Consider the following 18,060-nt stretch of genomic DNA (forward strand, 5'->3'; position numbering starts at 1 on the left):
TCTTCCCGGACTGGGGCACGAACCCGTGTCCCCTGCATCGGCAGGCGGACTCTCAACCACTGCGCCACCAGGGAAGCCGCCCCCTTGAATTTAATATCTAACTCAGCCCTTGACCTTTGGGGAAGTCCAGGACAGATCATCCAAGTCCAAACCCAGCAACCTTTGCTTTTCTCTTCCTCCCTCACAATGACCTTGGGAGAGGGAAAAAGAGGGAGAGAGTGGCAGGAAGGTGAACCTGCCCTAGAGGCCCCTCTCAACCACAGCTAGTGCTGGTCACTTTCTATAAAATGGCTTGTTTCAATTTGGCAATCACTAGGCACTGGAGGTTTTGTTTTCCCAGTTCACAAATGAGGGACTTGTGGCTAAAAAAGAGGAAGGAAGCTGCCCAGGGCCAGCAAGCCAGCAGGAGGTAGAGTTGGTCTCTAGGTCAAAGTCTGTGGGCCTCCCAAGGTGTGTGATTGCAACAGGATTGGACAGGACAGTGAGACAACAGGCTTCTAAAAGATCTGGGGCCACTAGAGGCTGAGGGTGCGCTCTGAGGTGTGGGGAAGCTATATCCCGACAGGCCTTAGTTGTTTAGTTTAACCTAAACACGCTGCACACGAGACCCACAGATACGCTGGGGTCACTTCTAAATGAGGCCTTTCGTGTCCACTGTCTCCTCTAGTTCTCGCAGTAATGTCATAAAGCAATGTTCTATAATCACTGCCTTTTATCAAAAGAAAAGAGATTCACAGAGGTGAAAAGACAGGCCTAAGGACACCCGGCTAAAAAGTGGTAATTGTTGGATTTGTACCCAATTCTGTCTGGTTCTGTTTTCCGTGATTCTCCCCCCCCCCCCCCCCCACTTTCCAGGGGCAGAGGATGGGATGAAAATGGATGTGAAAAAGCTCGGCCCGATGCTTAGTCAATAGTGTGGCAGAGAATGCAGAGTCCAGTGGATCAAAATCATTGGATGGACTTGACTGGGGCACACATGTCCGGAGAAAAAGACGAGCACATTATTTGACTGTGAACTTTCTTCTGAAACACCAGCCCTTCCCCACCCTGGGCTTATTCACGTAAACAACCACCATTACTAAGAGAACTACCTGCCTCCAATGAAAAGGTCTTGGGGAGAGATCAGATCCCACCACCTCCTGAAGGCATCCTTGTTCTGGCTCCTCAAAAGGAATTTTGAAATGACAGACAGGCAAAGGGTGCCTTGGTCCTCAGACTTGGTAATTCTATGCCTGTCTACTCAGCTGGCGTCTTGGTTCCCCGGAAATGGAGTGTTGTGCTATTCAATTATTCATTTATTAAATCATCCATGCAACACATGCTATTGAGCACCTACTATGTGCCTGGCCCTATTCAAGGCAGTGAACAAAACAGACATCCTTGCCCTATAGAGCTTATATTCTAGCACAAGGATGTTTGCTTTCTTGTCCAGCGCTTCCCAATTCATACAGTGTTTCCATATCTACAACTCCATTTGACCCTCACATTAACACAGATGGGTAGGGTAGGAGCCATGATCTACATTCACCAGTAAGAAAATAAGCCCAGGGAAGATAGGGGCTTTGCCAAGTTACCCATGGCCAGCTGGTGGCAAAGCTGAGAGTAATACCCAAGAATTCTTCTTTTGTTTGATTTTTTAGAAAAATATTAGCTAAGTGGAATCTTTGAAATAATATAACTAAAATCAGTGGGGATGCAAAGCAGATTATTAATTGTGGATCGTGGCCACCTCAAAGTTGAGTGAGAATGAATTAATCTAAGGCTTATTTGAGAGAGATTTTCATGACCCTCTTCCAGAGTGCTTATCAACACAGTAGAAAAAGGGAGTGGGTCTCAGCTCCAACTTGCCCCTTCCTCAGTACAGCAGTGATCTAAGTTCTTTACCCTGGACCCATCTTACTCTGCATGAATTTCATCTTGATGCATGTGCCTGAAGAGAGGCAAAGAATCTCCTTCTTAAACTGGAAGGATCTGGAATGTAACTTTAGTGGGCAGCACACTTTCTCTTCCAAAGGGTCACTCAAAAGGACAACTGCTGTCTTTGTTTACAAACTCTAGAGTGACTCCTTACTCTTGTACCAAGAACTCTTGGGTCCTGGTCATGTGTGCAAACAATGGAAAAAGAGAGATGAATGCAGTGTAGGACATGAAAAGCCGTCTAGTGGTGCCCTGCGAGATAAGGCCAGGGGCTTCTCTACCATAGAAGCTGTCCTGTCCCAAAGAAAAAATACATTCAGGTCTCATATTTTAAGATTATTTGGGGGATGGGGACTTGGCCAGCCCAGCCTTGGTTCTTGTGAAGCCTGGGATGGCAGGGCCCCTGAGAATAAGATGTCCAGGTGTGAGGTTAGAGGAATCCCACAGAGAGGCCTTTTGTGGTCATGGGCCCTGTTACTCCTGCATAGCTCAGAGCATTCTTTCAGAAGTGACAGGTCTGTTTATTGCTGAGTATGTGGAAAGACACAAGGGCATTGAGATGGAGGGTTTGGGATGTCTGTGTGCTATAACAGAAGGATTCAAGGTGACATGATACAAAGTGACTTCCCTTCCCATCTAGGTGCAGCTGTAATATCTTGGTGCAGCGGGCCAGAAACCTGCTCATGTGTGACTCCCTGACCAGACTGTCAGGTGCAGGCAGGGCAGGGACCGTGCCTCTCTTCCCCATCTCTGTTATCTGTTATCTCTGTTATCTCCTGCTCCTCTATAGGCCTGGATACAGAGGAGGTGCTAAATAAATGTGTTGGGTTCGTTAGTAAATGGGTGCAGGATCTGAGGTGTGGGGAACAGCGAGAATGAGGTGAGCCAGTCTGGATGAGAGCCTGGACCCAGGCAACAGGAGCTGGGCTCTGACCTCCACGCCCAGCCCAGCTTGCTGGCCAGCCTCCCTTTCCAGGGGCACCCTCACCTCGGCAGACCGGCCTGTGGTCACTCCAGGCTGCAAACATGTCGCTGACTTTCATACAGGTGATCCGCTTGGACCCTTGCAGGTCATAGCCCTCGTTGCAGGTGAACTGGACGCTGGATCCTAACCTGGGAGACAAGGCGTATCTGTGAGCTCCACCCCTGGGCCTGCCAGGTACCCCCTGAGTCCTTCCTAGGTCCACAAAGAAGCACCATGCCGAACTTTATTTCTCCTCTGGCCCTTAATCTCCACTCCACCATTTATCACTTAAAACCTCCATTGGAAGGAACACCTGCCCTTCATCTTCTTTTTTGGACCATTTAATGGTTTTAGGGCTGAGTTAAAAGGTGACTTTGTGAGCGAAACAGCAATCCTCTGAGATAAGTATTAGGACAATTGGGACAGCTAAGAGTGGGTGGATGATACCCATAAACTTTCATGAAAGTGGAGGATTATGAGAAGATGCCTCGATAGTTAGAAACTTTACAGAATGCACTGTCTCGGGGCCCTAGGGTGTCCTAGACTATCGGAGGTGTGAGCTGCCTGCTGGCACATCATTCCTGATGATGGCAGCCCTTTGTACCCTGGGTATAGGTCTGCTGGGTGACACTGGCAGTCTACAGCCCTCTCTTCCCCCTTAAGGTGTGGGTACTAGTTCCAGGACTGGACCAAGAGAGAATGTTAAAGGCCAAAGCTCTTCTCCAGGAAGTGATCCTGCACCCACATGGTCCTCTCCACTCTACCTCCAGGAAGGCCAGTCCCTGTCTTCCCCCCAACCAGGCCATCACACCCTTCTTGCAATAAGAACATTCCCAAACAGATCTTACCTGAAATCTGAGCCTAGTCTTTTGCCCCTTTCAGGTATGCCAGGGTCTGGACACATATTATGCCCTTGGGACACACCAACCTGAGTTACTACAAGGCAAAAAACAGCACATACAGAGATGGATAATCACAGGAAGAAACCAGTCGGGGCAGTGTCGCAGGGTGGGAGGTGGACGCAGAGACAGAAAGAGGCCCTGCTCTGCTGGGGCCTGTGGGGTTGCTGGGGTCTACTGGGCTCGGGTTTCCCGAGTGTGCAGGTGGGGAGCTGCTTTTGACAAATTCCTTTGGGGGCAAAGTCCAAGTGAAATTCATCAAGAGCGTGTGGGCTCAGAGGCACCCCAAACCCACAGCCATCCCGTTCGTTCCCTTATCCCGCACCAGCGGCCAGAGGTGGACAGTCCACAGCCCCCGGTGACCTCCCCACCCTTCCAATCTGCTGATGGCGGCTCTAGATGAGATGAGCCCCCCAACCTCAGCCCCCAATGGAGAAATGACTCAAAGAAAGTTAAATAAAAGGTGGATGTGTGGTCAGAAACGGTAAAGAATGTAAGAGAAAGCTGCAGTCTGAAGTTCAAAGCGGGGACTTGAGCTCAAACACGGATATTTCTGCTGAGAAACCTCTTCCCACCGGACAGTTCTCAATGCAGAGTAAGCGGTAACCAGAGCATCCCCCGCCCATGCCGCTGGCCGAGGGCACCGAGGTAGCACCTGCGGTAGTTCTGGCAGGTGCTGTGATGCCCTCACGTTCGCCAACACCAGAGTCCTGTTTTTAAAAGCCACGTGCACGGTCCTCTAGGTTAAAGGAGAAGCTTGGTCAAAGGGCGGCGGATACACACAAAGTCAGTTTTCTCCCGTCTCCAGTGGAGAAGGTGGAAACCCTCCGGCCCCTGCAGTTCATTGCTCCTGAGATGCTGTGAGGCTAGAACTCCCTCGCACCTCTGGAGTCCTGGCCTTGGCAATGACCAGGAGCCAGAGTTCCAGTCAAGCCCTCACCAACCCCACAATCCCAACAACCACCTCTAGATGAGGGATGACGGGGAGTCTGGAGCAACGTTCCCTGAGTTGGCCCATTTCCCTCTCACCCAGTCAATGTCCCACAATATGAGCAACGTGCTCCATCACTCACTCACTCACCCACTCATTCCTGCACATGGTACACAACAAGCATTAATTGAACACCTACTGTATACAGGACCCTATTTGGATACGGTGGGAAATGACAATGTCAGGTATAAGATATGACCACCCCACTGTCCTCAAGGAGTTACATGAACTATGGAAAGAAACTACAGAACCACAATGGGAGGTGATGAAAAATACAGCTACAGGGAGGTTCAGAGAGAGGACCCATCTCATATTGCTGAGAGAAGCATGGAAGGCTGCCTGGAGGAGGCAGCATTTGACATGGATCTACTGAGATAGTGGGATTTAGATACATGATAACAGAGAAATGGCATTTCAGGCAGACAGATGGGCCCAGGGAGCAAGGTGGAGACACAGAAACCGAACTGTAAGTTGTTCGGTGTGCCAGAACAGGAGGGAGGGTATGAGTGACATGGAGGAGTGAAGGTGAGGTTTCAGGGGTCAGACTTTGAAGGGGCTCGAGTCTGATCCTAAAGACGATGGGAAGAGTCCTGAGTGGGGAAGGGCGCTGTAAGATCTGGATTGCTCAGAGGGAGGCCAGTTACTGTGAAAGGAGTTAGAAAGTTTTGTGTTCATTCAGGTAAAGGACAACAAGAGCCTGGTAGTGGGGACAGACATGAAGTGACGGGAATGGACGTGGCAAAGAAAGAGTCATCAGGGCTTGTGGAAGAGCAGGGCATGGGGAGAGGGGCCAGGGGACTTCCTGGCCCAGGGACCTGTGAGGATGCAAGTGAGTTGATGGAAGTGCAGCAGTGGGGAATACCATTTTTGACTCATTTAGTCTCATTTCAGACCTGAGTTTGAAGCTCATTGCTACTGTTAGAAACCTGCCCAAATCTCCAGGGAGCCCCAGGTGTGGCTGGCCAAAGGAACCTGGGCATTTGGACAGACTCAAGCCAGTTGAGTTTGGACAGTGCTCAAGCCAGAGACCAGTTACCCTCTTGGTTGTGTGGTGACGAGTACAAGGCCTCTTGGGCAGCCTCCTTTTCTCCAACATTCCACAGTGCCAGGCTCAAGCCAGTCGCTCCCACTGGACGCTCGTCCCCTACTCCCATCCCCTTCCTTGACAAACCTCTACTTCTGAAACTTTCACATCCTCAACTAAGCTACGTCAACATTCCCCCAGTCCAGGACCCTTCAGGCTCGGCTAATAAGACAGAAGCGCCATCTCCAAAAGCAGAGCGAGCCCCTGCCTCCTGGGGCCTCGGTGTTTTGCGAGCAGCGGGGAAGAAAGAGAAAACTGGGGCTTCCAGGATCCCCAGGGGCAGGAGGGAGAGAGGACCCCTGAGCTGTACCTGCGGGTCCATCTGTTGGCAAGCCAGCCTCACCGTGATCCATCCCTACTGCGGGTTTCTGAGCTAAGCGCCCACCTTCTTTAGGCTCTGCCTACTCAACCCTGTGCACCGACCACCCCCATCCAAAGGCCCTGCTGACCACCACGTGGGGACCACACGCCACCTTGCCGCGTGTTAAGAATGCACAGCAGATTCTTGCCTCCTTCTCTCGCCCTCTCGTTCAGAGCTGACACTGCTCAGCATAGCATAGAGGAAGGCTGACCGATGAGGATGTGGCTGGACAGGAGAGCCGAGGCCATGGCGAAGCCCACCCACTGAACCGCAGCCCCTGACATGTATGGCAAACCTTGCTGTGTCCCCTTTAATCAGCCAGCCCGAAATGAGGCTCAGGCGCCATCCAGGAAATTGCAAGACCAGCAGTGAGTAGCTCATACACCCCCAGTACCCTCTCTTCCTGGGAGGACCGAACAGGTGACGGCATCCCTGTGTGAGCCTTCAAGGCTCCCCGGAAACAAGCAAACTCAAATCCCAGTGAACAGTTTACTGTCAGAGTTATAGAGACAAAAGGCTTTTCCCCTTTCTTTCCTGAGTTCCAGCCTCCCCTGCCTATTCAAGACCAGCCGCTTGTGCTTGTAGCATGAATTTGCTCTTGGCTGCAGAGGGAAGAGACCGGAAGGTGATCCTTGTCCCGGTCCCTATGGTGAGGAAGAAGCCACAACACACTCAGAAAGACAACGCCTTCTACTCAAAGTGAAGGGAGCCACAGACGCATGGGTGGTCAGAACCAATGGCCGGGGGTCCATGGTGCCCACAGACTGGTAAAGGCAGTAAGGAGGATCCAGGAGATGTAAGTGTGGCCCACTCCTCCCCTGAAGTTCAGGACATCTGTCCACAGGGAATCTGGGCAGAACACAATGGGCCAGACCCCTGCAGACATTTGGTGACCTGCCTCCGAGGCAGCTTGAGTCACACACCCTTTCCTCCCTGAGGGAATCTCAGAAAGGAGACCAGTACCTTGTTGTAGAGAAATGTATATTTTTTCAAAGAGGTTTTGAATTTTTTTTAATTAAAATAGGGTTTCTTCATCTTTCTGAGGGAGCTTTTGGTACCTCAGAGAACTAATGAAAACCACAGACCCTTCCCTTCTACCCCAAAACGCACCCACAACATCACATGTGATTTTCTAGTGAGTTCATGGACCTCCTGAAGTCCTACGTCAAGAAGGCCCATCTCAGATCCAAAGGAGAAAGGGAGGATAAGGTTTTGCATCCCCATTCTACAGATGGGGAAACCGAGGTGTTAGGGCCTGGGGTATCACAGTTACCTAAGGATACAACTGGGATAAAAACGTGCTCTCCCAAATCAGAGCAGTTTCCTTAAAGTTTGCCTGTGGCCCCAGGGCAAACTCTGAAGTTGAATCGTGCCTGCCTCGGCTCCTCTGGTTTCCTGTGGCTGCAGAAAGAAAGAGCCGGGGAGGGCCCGGGCCATGTCTTGAGCCTTCCCTGCAGACTCCTGACCTAATGCTCTGTTCCTTCCTTTGGCTCCCTAGGCAAGCACAGAAGCAGGGCCTTCTGGCTGCCCTCTGCCATCCAGGCCCCAGTGGCAGGGTGACCAGACAATGGTCCCCAGAGGCAAGGAGTGGTACCTGTCTCCAATTGGAGGACTTGAAAGACCAGAGAAAACCCACAGCCAGGCTCAGTTTCGTCACGGCCTTGGGACCAAACTGCCTCTCCCTCTGCTGCTCCCTGCCACCCAAGCACGGAGCTCTGGACCCACCCATGGCCTCTCTCTGCCTCTCTCCAGCAATTACTTCCAGCACCTCAGGGGAAGGGAGCACATGGAGGTGAAAGAGGAAAGGAGAGGGTCAGCGGGGAGCAGAGACAGAGAGAAAAAGAGGGGGAAGCAGATAGGGTGAGGGAGGAGGAAGGAGAGGAAAGTGGAAAGAGGGAGGACGAGTGGAAGGAGAGAGAGAAGAGCGTGAGAAGCAGAGGGCAACGGGAGGCAGAAGGTAGACCAGAAGGCCAGGTGTTTGGGGGACCAAGGGAGGCTCCCTGCCACCACCTCCAGAATGAAAACAGAGCATTTCTTGGAAAAATCTGCTCTGCTTTCAAGTCCAGCCTCCTGGAGTGGCCCAGAGCCTTTGGGAAATCCTTCCTATGCTCTAGCTCAAAAGCCCCTTAGCACAGGCTCTGATCAGGTGCTTCTGGAGTGACATTCCAGACAATTGCCCAGCATTGGACATTCTCCTTTTGATCTTTCAAACATCAATGGCAGGAACACATTTCCATGGACAGAATCTGCCCCATGTCTAAGCAGGGAGCCCCTGGCACTGCCCCATCAGCTCAAGAAGCAGGACCACCCCCCCCTTCTAGTCCACCTTTTGCCCAGCCAGGTCCATGGACCCTGGTGGAAGGTTCTAGGCATTCCCGTCTCTCCCCTTCCCCCAATCCTGCCTTGGAAGCTGGAATCAGGGACTTGAAGCCTCCAAAATCCCAGCTGGAGTTTACTGACTCCTAGACGAGCCAGAAAAAGGATTGTCTTAGCAGGTGGAAGTGATTCAAAAGGAAAAATAAAGAAAGAAATGTAGCAGTAATGACTCCCTGGACTGCAGTTAGAATGGGAAGTGAGGGAGAAAGGAGAGGCAGGAGGGGAATGGGAGGAGGAACACGAGAAGACAAAGGGCAGGTCCCGGGGCTGCTGACTGGGCACCAGGTTAGTGTGTGCACGCGCAGACCCGAGCGGAGGGAAGCCGGGCTGAAGGGACATCAGCGCAGCATCATCTGGCTTCCCCGCGGTCACAGCGCCAGTGGTTCTGGCCTCGAGCGAGAGGCCTGGCCGGGCGGACACTTACACACAGACGTCTTCTGGCTGTTATCTTTGCTGGGCATCAGCTTCACGCCTCGAGACTTCAACTCAATTTGCTTCTTGACTAGAGAAGAGGTGAAAGGAAAATCAGGCTTAGTTGTCATATGGGACTGGGGATGGGTCCCTCTAGAATGATCCCTCTCTTAGCTTGGGACATTCCATGGTGGGTCAAAGCCAGAAGCCCCTCCGGGCAGGGATATACTAAGGGTAGAGTTCAAGTGCAACAGGGTCTCAAACACGGAGAAAGAGCTGCTATCCAGGCTGGCTCTCTGGGGTGACCTCCCTGCAAACTGGTAGTGAGTGTCCACATGAGAAGCTCCGCAGCCCGCCCTCTGCAGCTCTGCTCTCTTCCCGATCCAGTCCTGGCCAATTTCTGAACCAGCCCTGGCCGGGTGTGTTACATTGCATTAGGGCCCCAAGTTGTCACCCTCGCTGTAACCACAGCTGTTGCAATGAAATGTGACTGTAGTCCTTCCTGTTCAAGAGGTGGAGTATATTTCCTCACCCCTTGACTCTGGGTTTGGTCATTATGGAGGCCTTGACATGTCCAAAGACTTGAAAAGTGCCTGCCAGATTAGGCTTGCCCACTTGAATCTCTGCCATCATTGGGAGAAGACATGGCTGGTCCTGGGAGGATGAGAACACGAGGAGCAGGACCCACCATCCTAGCCGAGCCCAGCCCACACCAGCTGACCTGTTGTGAGCAGGCGCAGCCGAGTCCGGAGGTCCCTGGGGGGTGGTCTGATGGATTGAACTGGGTTTTGATCCCAACACTAAGTCCTGTCCGTAGCTCATCAGGACTTGGCCGAATAGCATACAAAGGGCCCCAGAGCCAGAACTCCACAATACCAAAGGCTAGTCCTCTGAATCCATCAACCTCCTTTGGGTCTGAGCACGCCTATGTTCCAAAGCATTCTGCTGGTGGCCAAGGGCTTCATCCTGTCTCTGGTTATATGGTTTGGTTTATCTGTCCAACCCCAGAACCCCCTGCCGGGTGGCTCAGCCCCACTCTTACTGGAACCAGCAGTGGTAACAACTGTGACCAGCACTTCCCGGGCTGAGGGCCTTACAAGTTCTTTACTTATATCAGCATCACTGACCCCTTTCTTTCTCTCACACCCACACATGATCTATCAGTAAACCCTTCCAAATTTATCCCCAGTGCAGTTTCTACATCTGCATCTCTGGTCCAAATCTCCAAGACTTCTCCCCTTGTTGCCATGGCCTTCCATCTTCCACACTTGCCCCCATCTAATCTGTTCTCAACACGAGATCCAGAAGGATCTTGTTAAAACACAAGTCAGACCAAATTACATCTCTCCTCAAAACTCTTCAGGGGCAACCCAACTCTCCTATAGGAAAAGCCAACGTCTTTAAAAGGGCCTGCCCAGACCAACTGGCCCTCTCCGTAATCTCTCTGACCCCATCTTCGACCTTGGTCACTCTTCTGCAGCCACATGGGCCCCCCTGATATTCCAACAATACACCAGGCATGCCCGCTTCAGCCTGCCAGTTCCCTAGAAGGCTCTTTCCCAGATATCTTCATGACTTGCTCCCTTCTCTCCTTGAAGCCTTTGTGAGAACGCCACTTCCTACGGCAGGCCTTCTCTGACCACTCCACTTAAAACTACACCTCCAACCCCAGCTCTCCCTAACCCCTACCCACTTTATCCCTAACTTTCTAGCATACATATAATTTTCTTAGTGATTTTTGTCATCCTACGTTGCAACGTAAGCTCCACGAAGACAGAGATTTTTGTCTGTTTTGTTCATTGCTGTGGCCTCAATGCCTAGAATAGCGCCTGGTTCATAGCAGGTCCTCAATAATCATTTCATTTGGTCCTTATATACGTTCAACTACCTTGATTGGTAGTTATTATACCTACTTGATCGATAAGAAAATTGGGGTTCACAATGGTTTAAGTGATTTATTGTAGGTCACACAGCCAGGAGGCAGCTGTGCTCTTGGTGGGACCTCAGAATCTTCTCTTGTGACCTGTCCCCAACGTCATCCCAAGGGCATGGTCAACCTTCTTCAGCATCTGCTCCCTCCCCAGCTCAGCCCCTGGAGACTCAGATATTCACTCTGTACTTGAGATAACATGCCAACCCCAGAACTAAAGCCCACAGCGATCAGGTGTGCAAAGGGGACCAACTCCGAGTATTCCCCCACCCCCTGTTCATCCCTGCTCTGCCTATATCAAAAAGCTCCCCAAAGGTTGGTCCCCCAGCAAGCTGCTGTCTAAGCTGAATGCCTGACAAAATTCAGTTACTTCCATGGAGTCACCACTTCCCAACGTGCATTCAAATCCCTTTTATAAATGTGCATTACTCTCCATGTGTATCCAGCAGGAAAATCTCCAAGGAACACTAACGTGGGCCCATTATCAAACAGACGGTATTCATAGGGAAACATGCATTATTCAAGCCTAGCTGATAACGGTGAGGCAGGGGAAAAAACGTCCTCTGATTCAACATCCCTAAGAGAACAGGAATGGTCCCAGCACTACGAGAACAATTCCAGCTCTTCTGCCGGATGCCCCACCAACGGGCAGGGATCAGGAGAGGGTCTCTAGGACCCACTGCAGCCCATCTGAGGGCAGGTCTGGGAAGATGGCTCAGGGCATCCAGCGAAGGAGGAGGAGGTGAGTCAGAGTCTTCCCAAGCCCCTCGTTCAGGTTCTCGTGTCCACTGGAGGAGGGAGTGAGGAAGGGGGTCAGTGCCCTGTGGATGCCATTCCCAGGGGCAAACACTGTTTGGGTTTTCCTTGTAGCTGCTGAAGGGGGACCGTGAGATGCAGGTGGATATGAGGGGGTGGTTAAGAGGAAGCCCTCTCCCTCTCTTCTCAAGGTTGCATCGAGAAAGAGGCTCCTACCCCTCCCCCATCTCCAGGCCCCAGAGGGAATCCTTCCAATGTCTACGTCCATCCTGTCTACTCGGTCCTCTCCACGAAGGACTGTCTAACCTGACTCATCAGTGCTTAATAGTCGCTGGATGACGTCATGATGCCTCCCAGCAGGAACTAATTCCGTTCTTCCTCTTTTGCACCCTGCTACTCGCCACGGGATGGAGTTTGTTAAGGTGATGAGAAGAACTGGTTGAGAAGGAACCTGAAAAGCTAGAGGGGGCTCCTTAACTTATATGCAAACTTTGGGACCGTTTACCCCTCTGAGCCAGGTCTGAGAGGCTGTGTCACCCACGCTGTTGGTGGGTCCCCACATTAGCTTGGGAAATGCGGGGGCCACAGCTCTGTGGGCAGGGGTAACTCACACTAATAACACAACCTCTCAGAAAACATATGTCCAGGCCCAGCTGGCCTATGCCATCCCCAGAACTGATGAATGGGTCAGAAAGCGACCTGGCTCGGGGGGTACCCACCTGGCAACATCCACATGGCCAAGGATCTTAGTGTCCAGAAACCACCTCCATATACCGGGGTCGCAGTAGTTTGGCTATCCCAGGGAAGCACTGGCACATGGAATTACAGACAGCTAATTTGTCTTAGTCTGACCAAGTGTGTGGTGGGTGACCATGGAAGATGGAGCACCATGGGAAATCAGCCTTGAAATGAGCTCGTAGAAGAACTAGCTGGACAGACCAGGGCAGACCTGGTGTGAAGGGTCAGAGAACAAGGGCACTTCTCTCTCTAGGTCTCCACAGCGCACTGCTAACAGACCTAAGCAGAAAGCAAGGGCAAAACAGCAAGGACCCGGAGAATTTCTGAGGTGTATTTGTTCTTGTTGGAACATTCATTCACGGAGCGCCCACTCGCGTAGCACCTATGGTATTACACTGAAGCACTGGTCTCTAAAGAAGATTCTGTAACTACTGGCGCAGTGGAGAAAAAGTGGAGCCTGGGGCTGGCTCCTGGGTCCTGGCTACACTTGAATGCACACCCCCGGCGCATGTATGCACGCCACACATCCAGGCACGCATGCACATCTGTGTCTACAACCAGTGCACCCACAAGAACACATTTACGCCCCTGTGTATGTATGGCTACAAACCTTTACATACAAATATAATTCACACTTATACATGTGTTTGTATTGTATGTGAACAAAGTCAGGACTCCCAATAGAAAAGTGCTGGCTTTAACTGGTTGACATGTGAAATCTTAGTAGATACACTCATCTCCTCTGAATGATAATGACTACAGGAGACTGCCAGGCTGCTCCATTCATCCTTTATATTCTGGTTAATTATAAGACATTTCCCCACTGCTGTAAAGGTGAGCGGAACACATGGTACACATTTAGCTGGAAGAATCTGGTGATACAAATGCCTCTCTAATCTGTAGCATCAGTTATTGGGTGGAGCTAGTGGGAGACAAGGACCTGTTAGTGGAGGAGACAGGAGAGGGAGGCCTAACCTGCCTCCATGGCTCTGGGAACTAAGAAGTGCATGGAACCTATGGCTTCTTCTCATCCCAGTGGATTCAGACTTCCCTCCACAACAGTGAGCCCCTGCTCTCAGCCTGATCACTCGCCTTTCCCCACCACCCGGCTGTCCTGCTGGCTGGACCATCCCTTCATGTCCTCCCACATCCACATCCACACCAAATCCAGTTCATTCAGCCTCAGAAAATTTCTCCAGTGTGTATCCTTCTTTCAATGTTCTAAGCCATTCCTGCCCTAAACTCATCCTTTTTTTTTGCTTGGTTTTGGTTCACCGATTCACTGTCTCTGGCCCATCTTAAAAAATGTTGCAGACAGTGATCTTTTAAAAATGGCAATCTGAAAAAAAAAAAAAAAAGGCAATCTGATTGCCGCTTCGCAAACTTGGGTGTGCATCCTGCACTCTGCCCTTCCGTTGTCATTGAGGACCTGCCTTGCTGCCTGGTCACCAGCCCTGCAGAAAGGCTTTTATTACTCACTGTCTTTTGCTGGACAAAGCCAGGTTCTGGCGCACTGGCTCCTCATCTCACTGAGATTCATGCCAAAGACATAAAATTCAGTGCAGATGCCTAAGACCTAATGCTTCAAGCTGTAGACCTTCTAGCAGATGGGGAAGCCCTTACTACGGAGAAGAACAGTGGGAAGAACAGTGATTACAGAACAGAGCTGAAGATGCCTCAGAGTAACAAAAGATGAGGTATCTGTTGCCAGGTCGACTGACTGAAAGGATAAATATAAAACTATCGCACCAGACTTGATCGGGATGCTGCCAACACAAATGAAGAGGCTGGAGTGGCACCACCACTGCTACTGCACTGGCACTCTTGACTGCCATGGAAGGCTTCAAGAAGATTAGCTAAGGTGCTAATCTGGTGGAAATCAGGAATGGTGCGAGGCTGCGTGTTGACGCTATAACTGCTGAACTAAGGAAGCAGCCCAAACCTGTGCTAAACCCCGAAGAGACTGCTCAATTTGCCACAATGTCTAAAAATGGAGACAGAAATCAGCAACATCATTTCTGATGTAACCACAAAGGTTCAAAGGGTGTACTTACAATAGAGGACAGGAAAACACTGTATGATGAATTAGGAACTGAAGGCACAAAAGTTGACTAAGATTACATATCTCTCTGCTTGAATAATACATCAAAAGTTCAGAAATGGGGATTCCAGGATAATGATGGTTTCTGGTATCCACTCTTGAACTTGCCAATGTCCAGTGAAAGTCTTTGGTTATAATTGTTGAAAATGCCCTCAGTACACTCAAATGGAATAGGATGAAAATTGGCTTTTGGGTTATAAGAGCCCAAGCTCCAGGTTTTGGTGTCACAGAATGAACGCAACAAGGCTGATGCTACTGATGGTGTGGTATTTGGAAAAGTGAGTTGGACCCTCAATCTTTAAGAGGTTTTGCTTTATGACCTAGGAAAAACTGGAGAGGTTATTGGGACCAAAGGTGATGCTACATTCTTGCAAGGAAAAGGGGACAATATTGAAATGGAGAAACATAGTTAAGAAATCACCGAGCAGTTAGAATGTTACTGTTAGTGACCATGAAAAAGAAAAACTAAATGAACATCTGGCAAAACTTCAGATGGAGTAACTCTGCTGAAGATTGCTAGGACAAGTGACGTGGAAGAGGATGAGTCCCAGATGCTCTGAATGCCACAAGAGCTGCTGTTGACAAAAGCGTCACCTGGATGCTTTGCTTCAGTGCATTCCAGGCTTGGATTCACTGATCCAGCTAAATGAAGAGCAAGAAATTGGTACAGAAATCATTAAAAGAACACTCAAAACTCTGGCAATGACCACTGCTAAGAATGCAGGTGTTGAAGGATAATGGATAGTTGAGAAATTTTTGCAAACTTCCTCTGAAGCTGGTTATGCACCATGCTGCGCAATTTTTTTTTTTTTTCGGCACACGGGCCTCTCACTGTTGTGGCCTCTCTCATTGCGGAGCACAGGCTCCGGATGCGCAGGCTCAGCGGCCATGGCTCACGGGCTCAGCCGCTCCGCGGCATGTGGGATCTTCCCAGACCGGGGCACGAACCCGTGTCCCCTGCATCGGCAGGCGGACTCTCAACCACTGCGCCACCAGGGAAGCCCCCATGCTGTGCAATTTTTAAAATATGGTGGCAAAAGGAATCATCAACCCAACTCAGGTGGTAAGTAGTGCTCTGCTGGGAGATGCTGGTGCAGTTTTTCGGTTAACCACAGCAAAACTCGCTGTGCCGCTGGAATTGCTAAAGGAGAGGAGGACCCTGGCATGGTAGATGCGGGGCAGCGTAGGGGGTGGCCCATGTTCTAATTCCTAGGACTGTGCTTTGCTATTAAAAAAATTTTTATTTTATATTGGAATATAGTTGATTAACAATGTTGTGTTAGTTTCAGGTATACAGCACACTGATTCAGTTATAACCCTAACCCTAACCCTACTGTATAGCACAGGGAACTCTGCTCAACACTCTGTAATAACCTAAATGGGAAAAGAATTTGAGAAAGAATAGAGACATGCTTTGCTATTAATAATGGGCTGTGCAGCGGTCTTCACGAACAACTTCCCAGAAGTCAGCTGGAGGAAACGACCGGAAGAAGGATGTTTAAGGGATCACTATGGCCATCAGTTATTGGTTTCAGTTGCCTTTGCAACACTTTCCTCTCTCCCTGGAACATCCTTTCTCCTCTTTTCTGCTTGGCCACCTCTTGTTGGAAGGCCTCACTCAGAGGTTACTTCCCATCTGCCTCTCTGTCTACGTCTCAGGGAGTAGTCAGTGCCCTCTCCAGGCTTCATTCGGACCTCTGCTGAAGCCCTAATTACACGGGAACAGCAGGTCTGCTTCTAGCCATTTGCCTCATGAGCTCCTATGTCTGCATCCAGGGACTGAAACAGAGCCAGGCACATAGAAGGTTCCCAATAAGGGTTTGATGACTGAGTGGATAAATGACCCAGTGTTACAGAATATGTACTTTGAATTAATTTCTGGCCAAAGGAAGGGGTTACACGTGAAGCCTGGTGAGGTGAGGGGCATCACATATGTGTTCACGCCCACTTTTCAGTTCAGGCCCACTCTTTTTTTTTTTTTTAAGAGTTTTTTTTTTTTTTTTTTTGATGTGTACCATTTTTTTTAAAGTTTTTATTGAATTTGTTACAATATTGCTTCTGTTTTACGTTTTGGTTTTTTGGCCGTGAGGCATGTGGGATCTTAGCTCCCTGACCAGGGATCGAACCCACACCCCCTGCATTGGAAGGTGAAGTCTTAACCACTGGACTGCCAGGGAAGTCCAGGCTCCCTCTTGATTGAATTCAGGAGCTTGGCTTTGTAGGTAGCCGGCCCTGGGCTCCTGAGACTTGTGCTGAGGCCCCCAGAGGCCCAAACCTGGAAATGAGGCTGGTAAGGGTCTGGCAGGTCAGAGGGCCAACAAGAATAGGACAGATGAGTCAGAGTTAGGGCCATAGGATGTCTGAGGCATTTTTGCTGTGGCCCAGGACTGTGGATCAGTCACAAGTAAGAATGCAACATGTTCATGTGAAAAACAGAAGCTTCAGCTTGTTACCGTAAAAAGCCTCAAGCATCTCAGTAAATGCAAATTGTTCTCAAATGGAAAAGTTTATTTGGCAGATGACTGAGACTCAGCACAGGACTTCTAGAAAGCAGAATATCTTCCAGCCTCCTGGTCACCAGGGTTGACTTGACAAGAGAGGCAGTGAGAAGGGACAGCGGGGCCAGGCTGGGATCTGGCTGAAGGGAGGGACGGACACTAGAGGATGATCATCAGGTCAGAGTGGCAGCAAAGGGAGCACGTGTGAGAAGGAGCCAGAGCAGGCAGCTCGCTGTCACTGCACAAGGGTTTCCCAGATAACAAACAGGGGGTCAAGGTGACTGATGGGGTAGGAAGCTTCAAGTTTCCATTTCTTGAGTGACTGCCACGTGTCCGATATTCTACCAGGAGCTCCTTTAATTTCCAGTAGCCCTGTGGGGTTAATATTATTCCCTCTACAGATGAGGAAAGCAATAGTGAGGGGTGCTATCCTCCCTGCCAGGGAAGCCCCTCACCCTTTGTGATCATTGGCCACTGTGGGCATTTAAAAAAAGGCTCTTCTCACTGTCATCCCTTTAGGCTTAAAAAAAATAAAAACAAAACAACCAAGAAAGCAATTAACACTCTGAGAAGGACTGGAAATATTCCTCGCCTGGAGACAGAGGGATTGATTATACAACCTCAGTGGCCTTCCAAACCGGAAGGAACCTTATAGAACCTCAAGTCCTGTGGTTGCCAGGAACCTATTTTAATCTGCTTAGGTAAATGGCTGCTACAGATAGGTCAAAGAGAGAATTCTCTGGTTGAAGCTGGGGTGGAAATCCCACCTGCTCAGCCCCTAGCAAAACAGCTGCTGGAAGAACCCCTTGGCCTCCAAGGAACCCACTTTAAAAGCACACTCTCTTGGGCCCATATTACACACATGGGGAGGACTCGTGCCCTAAGAGGGGATTGGCGGCCTTAGCCTCTACTTTCTTTGCCTTGAACCGTTTACGTCTTTATCTCTAGACTAGACCTTTCTTCTCTGAGCTACAGATGGACAGAATAGCCAAGTACTTATTAGATAGTCTCTCAACCCCTGTTATCCCAGAATC

At 50.1% G+C, this 18,060-nt stretch overlaps 1 protein-coding gene across 1 annotated transcript in view; it reads right to left on the reverse strand.

The window, feature by feature from the left end:
* The window catches only part of CSMD2 (CUB and Sushi multiple domains 2), a gene marked incomplete at both ends in the record, with an annotated part of 669,667 nt that overhangs the window by 319,240 nt on the left and 332,367 nt on the right, over positions 1–18,060 (reverse strand). Inside the window, 3 exon segments of the mRNA XM_079698551.1 lie at positions 2,906–3,030; positions 3,730–3,817; positions 9,017–9,094. Of these exon segments, the coding sequence (XP_079554677.1) occupies positions 2,906–3,030; positions 3,730–3,817; positions 9,017–9,094 (291 nt within the window).

Source organism: Hyperoodon ampullatus, assembly GCF_949752795.1.
Source record: "Hyperoodon ampullatus genome assembly, chromosome: 2".
Lineage (NCBI taxonomy): Eukaryota > Metazoa > Chordata > Mammalia > Artiodactyla > Ziphiidae > Hyperoodon > Hyperoodon ampullatus.